The sequence below is a fragment of the Antrostomus carolinensis genome, unplaced genomic scaffold, assembly GCF_000700745.2.
Source record: "Antrostomus carolinensis isolate BGI_N321 unplaced genomic scaffold, ASM70074v2 scaffold50107, whole genome shotgun sequence".
Lineage (NCBI taxonomy): Eukaryota > Metazoa > Chordata > Aves > Caprimulgiformes > Caprimulgidae > Antrostomus > Antrostomus carolinensis.
The window spans coordinates 437-8,711 of NW_010329039.1; the positions used below are offsets into that span (position 1 = coordinate 437).

Below are 8,275 nucleotides of genomic sequence, written 5' to 3' on the forward strand. Positions count from 1 at the left end.
CCTGGTCTAGTGGAAGGTGTCCCTGCTGATGGCAGGGGGGTTGGGACTGGATGAGCTTTAAGGTCCCTTCCAACCCAAACCAGGCTGTAATCTATGACACGGTTATCGTGTTAGCTAACACCATTCTCAACTAAACCAATCGGCTTATAAACAAAAATCACAAAAAAACCCATAAAACTTTACCAGAAGAGGACAGTGTGTACAACACGTCACTCCCTTGGGCTTGACCTCATCTGGGTTTTACAGTGACAGGAAAATGTCAGTTCCAGGACCCTACCACCAGAGAGCATTTAATGATATAAAACAGAGCAGTGAAATACAAAGCACCGAATCGATGCTCAAGGCTGTCTGCAGGAGTACCAGAGCGGAGCAGCACAGCTGGCACCTCACCTTACCTGCTGTGTGAACACAGCCCAGGGAAACAGTTATCACTATAAAGTTGTGATACCACCATAAAGTGGTGATACCACCATTCTTGCACCAGCAGTATGCTAAAAGCATAAAGACACTAAAATTGCCTTACCTAGAAGTCCAGCAGGGTTAGGAGAACGTTTGGAATTATGACAAATAGACTAAATGTTTCAGATATATTCACATGTTCCTCAGTGTTTCCACTTAATAAAATACTTCAGTTGTCAGGGACCTACAATGATCATCTAATCCAACTGCCTGACTGCTTTAGGATTTATTTTCCTTTAATTTTTAACAAACCTTTAGAATGTTTGTCCCATTCTGAACTCTCAGATTTTACACAGATAAATCAGAAGTATGAATTTCCATACATTAGCCACATGCCTTATTCACTTAAGCTCAGCAGAAAGGACAGCAGATGAAAAATAAGCTCTTAATGGCTTAAATTATTATTTTCCTGTAAAATTGTTTGAAGGAAGTAGCTGTAAGGAAAACAGAAACTGTATTCAGTGAGGAACAGTAATTTTATTTAAATCTACCTCATGCCTAAGCATGATAGAACCTCAATTTAACTTTGGCAAATATCACAACAAAAAAAAACCAAACCAAGCAGCCTATACAGAACAGTGAAAATGCCAAGGATATGGGTTCTCCAGAGTTTCACTGCAGAGCAAATGAAGCCTTTAAAAGCCTCACTTTGACTACATCATTTATAACCATATAATTAAATAAAGGTAGTCTTTCACTATCACTTCTTGACTTCTCCAAGATCTTCAATGCTATCATCATCCACCTAGGAAAAAAAAAAGGCCAAAACACAGCATATTAAGTATATTTTCTTCTTACATGTCTCACTCAGTATTCACCACTGCACATGAAATGAAGTGTGGGAGAAGCATATAGCAGCATCAGAGATTTATTTACACCTTGCTGTAAATTCTACACAAGTGACACGTGCCTACAGGACACAGCTGAGCCTGTGTGGTTCTGGATAGACAGACCTACACAGTTATTTCAGAGACAACTCCACTCAGGAAACACCAGGACAAGGGAGAGTCAAAGAAAGTGCTTGAGATTACAGCAGCACAACCAAACTCTCAACAATCCACATTTCAATCCAACCCAAAATTAGTCAATCTCTTCTTCTGAAGCACAAGAGTGTGGGGGTTTTATGTGTTTGTTTTAATTTTGCACTATATTAAGAGATTTTGAAAAATAGCACGGCAATGTAAGAATATTTAAGTATTCACCATTAACAAATGGTCACAAAGAAGCCACAGATATTTGACAGCTGGTCTTACTCCCATCCTCCCTCACAATAGTATCCACAGTAACAGCACTACATTTTTAGGCAGTTAATGTTTTTTGGACAATGGAAACAACACTTGACTTCATGTTTAATCACTCCTTAACCCAGTCATTCACAGGTGGGAATGCAACAACTCGTCTTTTATTTCTGTACAACGAAGATTAAACCTTTTTTCAAAGTCACAGACTATTGTGGAAAACTAGAGAAGAAAAGGTTTATTACCTCAGGCCACTTCTCCTGGATTACATCGATAATGTCATCTGTAAAATCCCCCTGAATGATGATTTCATCTTCTCCTGTTACTGAGGCACCGCAGGAAAATTTCTGAGCAAAAAACCTTTGTGCTTCCTTAAGATCAATTTCTGTTGATGGGAACATGGACAGTTTTAAGTAGTCATTTCATACAAGCATTTTCTCAAGTTTAAAACAAAAAAAAATCTTCTTTTAACTGTTGAAAAACTAGTGGCAGTTTATAGTTAAAGCTTTGCTACAATTTCCATTGAAAGTAAAAGTCTGCTGTTTACACACAAAACAACTGACTCTACAAATCTAGCAAATTCTTCAAGGCAAAAATCGCTGAATGTCCCCTCCACGTTCTGTTTATGCAGGTCTGTGCTACACGCACTCACCAGAAAAGCACACGCAGAACTGATTAAAAAGCCCCTCCAGTTCTGAGAAACTTCCATAGTTATTGAACAAGTTTTTTTCCACAGAAATGCTTCAGTATGTTCCTTTCAGAAACACACCCCAACAATTTGTGAGATTGGCTTCCAGCACAAAAATACACACCCAGTTCAGATCAAGCTAGTGCGTATCACCGATCCCTCGAGAAGACAATACCCCCACGCAGGAAATATGTGGTATCTTGGTAATACAACCAAGGTTAAAACTTACCCTTTTAACAGAATTTGTGATCAATGTGTTAAGTAAGATGTTGTTATAGATATAAAAACCAAGTAGCTGGTTACAGCTGAAGCAAAGCTATGTAGGACAGCATTGTTAGGGTACTTTGGTAATGATTTGATGCCTTACTAGAAAGACAGTTTAAACCTTACTTAATCAGTCTTAGGAACAGGCAAAACTCATTGTCAATAACACATTTACAAGTTTGGTGGAAATAAGCATCTTTTTGAAAATAAACACGTTTATAATTAAAGACAATAGACTACTCTGAAGTCCAACAAGTGGACTGCTATGGGAAGCCCCATTTCAAAGAAACCTGTAACCATTTTTTTTTTGCAAACACCATGGAAATAAGGACTTTAATAATCTTTCACCGAGGGAATTCAGTGTCCCTTTGGCACTGCTAAAAGCACCTTGGGACTTTCACCTTGCACAGATGGAAGCAATGTAATACAATCAAAAGTAATATCATGAGGTTGAAGGGAAGCACATCTAAAACCTACAATAACCACATAACAAAAGTCAACTCACCAAACGTTGCAAGGCCACACACTCTTGTGACGTATTTTTTCTTCGCTCTAGGAATTTTAGCTATTGTAACTTTCTGTGGTACAGTCTTCTTTTTCTGTTTTATCTGACCTCTTCCACCTTTGAAACAGGGTAGAAGGTTACGTCATTAGTTAAATGATGGCACATTTAATCAAAGAAGAAAGCACTTAAGATCATATTTCATCCTTATAAACAAAGAAACTCTTATCTCCCCATCAGTGCTGGTAAACAAAAATATATTGTGCACATCAGTTGTCTAGCATTGGTTTTTTTAATTATTGTTTAAGAAAGGTCTCATGTCATCAAAGCTCAGTATGACAAGAAATAACAATATATGCATGTGCACTGAAGTACAGCATGCACAGCAGAACCCTGTCCCAACTATGAACTAAGGAGTTTTCCCCACACTTTACTCATCACTGCATCTGGTCTACATTTAACCCCTCTTTCAGGAATTATGCGTTGGTTGTAATCCTAGGAACAAACTGTTACTTTGAAACTGTTACTACTTGAAATGTTTTTCACCAGTTTAACATCCTCAGGGTTTGAGTCCAAGGCAAAGCAACCTACTCATGTGCATTTACTGATGCCACGAGGATGTGCCTACTCAGGTTGCTGGGTTAAACAGCAGATTAAGTTCCAGAGATCTGTGTATGACCCCAGTATGAACCATACATCCATACATGAGCCTCTGAAACAGAAGCCAGCTACAGGAGCTGACTGCCAACCTTCCACATGATTTAACAACATCTTTTTACTGTCTGTTTCTAGGCCAACCTGAGGGAACACTTCACATATCAGGCATTTATTAGTCTGAGTAAAGCAGGCAAAAGATATATTCCACTCCTTAGGATTCTTCAAGTCAGATTAAGATCTCTGTTAACTTTGTATACAGTCATCAGGTTACTCCAGGGTAACTAAAGTTTCATGTTCTGGAGCCTTCTCAGTAGGAAAACCTAAAGAATTCATGACAAGCAAACTCACCCCTTGTGACTACTTTTTCTAACATGTGGCACTTTCAATTCTACATCACTATAAACTGATATCACATAATTTAAGACCATAAATTTCTGTCTTAAGATTTCTTAGGTAAATTTCTGTGGTTTCTTCCTAAATTTTTGCTTGTTTTTCCTCACCCTCTCTCTTATGGCCAATCTTATACCATCATCACACTTAGCACCATACTGTAAGTTTGCATGAAACTTTAGATTCTATGAGAAAAACCTCTAAATATTTTAAATACCATTATTTTAGAACCAAAAACAGACTGAAAACTGGCCATACCACCCCACACAATAAATTAATGTTGAAAGAAATGTCCTGAAGTCTCTGGGAAAAGCATCCAAGCTACAGAATGTAAACTACTGTTGTCACTACACATAACCTACTGACAAGGTAAACAGAACTGGTTACCAAGACACAAAAATAAACCATCTGCAGTGATATGTGGCTTAAAATCTGAATCTTACTGGGCTATTAACCATAAATTGCTGAAGCACTAGAGACACAACTGACACTCCACAGGCAAATGTGTATTAACAACCCCAGCATTCTAATTTATGGTGGAAAGTATATTAATTAATTAAACAGAAGGAACTCCAACGATAGAAGATAAAATAAATTGTTTCACATATTTACTATCTTCCAAAGTTGGTTTTTGAAAATGTTTTTCATTAGTATTGCTAGGAAGGGACAGAGCTGCTAATGGAGACAGAGGTGATAATGTTAAAAGCATAAAACCAAATGCTGTTAGGTGAATACAGAGGAGGGGTGGAAGGTAGAAAGGCAAAAGCAACGTCATGAGGCATGAACAGAGGAAAGCAGTCTTTGTTCCACTCTGCAAGCAACCCATAAACTACTGTTAAACAGGGCGGAAACAAGTATTCCGGGAGGCACGCCAGCTGATTTTAGGCTGAGAAGAATTACTCCCTGAGTAAGTGCAACAGCAATGACAGGAACAGTGAGACACACGATGCAGGACATCTTTCTCTCGCCATCCACTTCTTTCATCAGCATATATCACCGCACTAACTCTGCTACCACTGGAAGAAAGCTCTTTGGTATCTTTCCTGCAGAGTCAAACTATAGCAAACAATGACTCTGTGCCGTAGTCCAGACCAGCAAGTGAGAAGGGGATGCCCCAAACTGCTTATAAATCAGTACCACAATCAACTATTTAGACCTTGCCTCTCTTTTGCTTCTTCTTCTCTTCTTCTTCTCCCGCAGTTCCTTGGCCTTCTCCAACCCCAGCTTCCTGTTTCGGTGAATTTTCTTAGATACATCAGAAAGGAGTGGGGAGAAGAAAGAGAACAAAATTAGTGGTCAGACAACCACAGCCTTACAGGAAGGGGAAGTAAGGTACAGTGCTACTTTGCTAAATCCATAAACTTTTTGCTTAAGTGCTGCAGCCCCTTGACTGACATGTTACCTCTTTATTAGAGTACTTATGCAAATTTGACTTCAGAAAAGCCTTGGCTCAAAGATAGTTACCATTTCAATACAGTCTCTTCACATAACTTCCACAGAGAGACAAAAATTAATAGTAGTGTTAATACTGAAATACCAAATGCAAATCAACAAGTTCCCTATTATTAATGACCTTTCCTCCAGCCATCCACAGCAGATTGGACAGACATAAAATCTGATAAACTAACTCTGATGGGAAACAAGTGCACGGACAACTGGCTACAGTAGGAACCTTAAGAAAGCTCAGACATTATTACTGAAACTACACATTGTTTATTCAGTGTTTTCTGACATTATCAAACATATTTTCACAGCATCCAAAAGCATGGTAGACACCTAAAAAAAATATTAATTTTCACACTAGATACAGCAAGAAAATTGAAGAGATGAGAACTGGACAAGCTCAAAGATTTCTGACCATGTGTAAGGGTTCATATCAGTTAGAAAACAGAAAAGATTCTTACCTACTGTAAGTTTTGCAAACTCATCTGGAAAATTCTTTTCTAACCACTGTCTGCATTTAGTCACATCAGGCATGTACTCGCAGTACTGAGAAGAAAAGTCATATCAATGTTGTGAGCAGAGTAACTACAAAATAGAGTCACAAACAAACAGAGCAAAACGTATTTGCTGTTCAGCTCAGGCATTTCCCCGTACGGTGACTGAACACCAGTATCGTACCAGCGCATAAGAAACCTCCTGTCATCCTGAAGATGACAGTGGCTGAAGCACAGAACTGCCACAATTGATCAGAAAAGATCAGAAAGAATTATCACAGTCAGGAATCACGGGACAGAAAGAAGAAACTCGGACAACAAGAAAATAAACTCACCTCTGTTGGCAATGAACAGACTGGAGAAAGAAGGGAGGAAAAACAACAAAAAAAAAGATTACAAAAAGAAGTTCTCCACTCACAGCCTAAGTGTTAAATTCAAAATGGTATTTTCAAGTTAGGGATGACTTCTTACATCATAACTTCCAGTTATAATCACACACTGACCCCAAAAGATTACTTTATTGATACCACTCCACGTTTTTAATTTTTCTCTCATTATTCATTTGCTCACATGCTCTGCATCAGGATAAAACTATCACAGCAAGAGCAGCCAGTCAGTACAGGAGGTGCCTACAGCTTTGGGAAAGTTATAGAGAGAACCACCAGTTCTACCTGGGGCAAAAGATACACCTAATGAATTACCACGTGATTCCATTAGCTTTCCTTTTTCCAGAGAAGAGAAGGCTCAGCCCCAGAACAAATCCCAAACAACTGTGCAGATTTTCATGCACAACAGGGATTCTTTCCTAATCCCCTGCAACTGTGCTCAAGCACAAAGCAAAATAACAAACCTACCTAAATAACATACCTGTCAAGATTACTTACTGCCCTTTAAATTTCATCCACACAACTACAACTGTAATGAGTAAAGAATAATTCTAAACACACTGCAACAATTACTTTCATGAATTCTGACTTTATTTCTTATTGTCATACTAATGCTCAGAGGCCTTTTCTGTGCTAAAGGCTTCACTGGCTTTCTGCAGGAACAGATCTCTGCTCAGCTGTTCACAGTCTGAGCACCACTCCCACTACACAACTTTTACCCTCAGAAAGATGTTAGTAGCTCCATCTCCCAGAGGGAAGACCTTTGGGTTTCACCAAAAACGGTTCAGATAAAATACACAACACAAGCTGTTTCAGAAAGATGATCAGAAAGGTCAAGCTGACCGTGGTCTAGCTTCTCCATAACAGCTGACCAAGAGAAAATCTCAGATTCTCTCATTCTTTCTGCTTGCCTGCCCTCACAAATGGCACACTGTAAGAATTGTGGACAACTGCCTCTTCAGCACTTGCCTCCGCAGTAGAGAACCCGAAGAGGATAGTCAGCATCTGACCTGGCACCGCTCCTTACGTCTCCTCTGCAGTCAGGGACCACAGGCTCAGCTACATCCGTGGCCATGTCACACGTCTGGAGGTCACAGAATGAAAGAATCAGGACCCAAGTTCTGGGTTAAAGTTACTCATATCTTTCCCATCTCACCAAGAATCACAGAGGAAATAGGTACAATCGTAAGAACAGGAGAGATAAGGGAGGAAAAGACAGGAGTCACGAAATAATGAAAAAATATGGGAAAAATGACTGCAAAAGATACCCAGCAGTAGGGAAATCTAGCAGATAAGGGGAAAAAAGGAAGATCTGCAAGAACACCACATGGAATTACAGAACAGACTGGGTTGAGCAAAACGTGGAGTATAATGTTAAATCAGTGTGATACGAACAGGAGGTGCACTGGGGGAATGGGAAGAGGTCATTTAAATCAGTGTCTGAAGAGTTACAATCTGATATGGGGACACTGGCAAAAAAAATAATCCCAAACACCACAAAACAAGCAAACCAAACTCAACCTACTAATACATTTAATGATGGTTTACACGCACACATTTTTGGGCAAGGGACTTAGAAAACTGGAGTCAAAAGGGAAGGTGTTTGCAATGTAAAAGTGTCCCCGGATCATGGGAGCAGCTGGGGCATGTCTGCAGAAGACTCAAAGCCAGAATGTTGTGCCTGGGCAGTGAAGAGAGCTGAGGGACAGTGCCAGGGTGGGGGGACCGCGGGGAAAGGCAGGAGAGGGTCTTAG

General features: G+C 39.5%; 1 protein-coding gene across 1 annotated transcript; it reads right to left on the bottom strand.

Annotated features, from left to right (window-relative positions):
- Positions 1-916: 916 nt before the first annotated feature.
- On the bottom strand, positions 917-7,626 carry DENR (density regulated re-initiation and release factor). Its single transcript, XM_010172408.2, has 7 exons — positions 7,491-7,626; positions 6,471-6,490; positions 6,103-6,187; positions 5,360-5,443; positions 3,155-3,271; positions 1,943-2,082; positions 917-1,204 (listed from the first exon to the last, which is right to left on the bottom strand). Exons 1-7 carry the CDS (start codon positions 7,594-7,596, stop codon positions 1,160-1,162), a joined length of 597 nt encoding a protein of 198 aa, XP_010170710.1. The 5' UTR covers positions 7,597-7,626; the 3' UTR covers positions 917-1,159.
- Between the last annotated feature and the right edge of the window lie 649 nt (positions 7,627-8,275).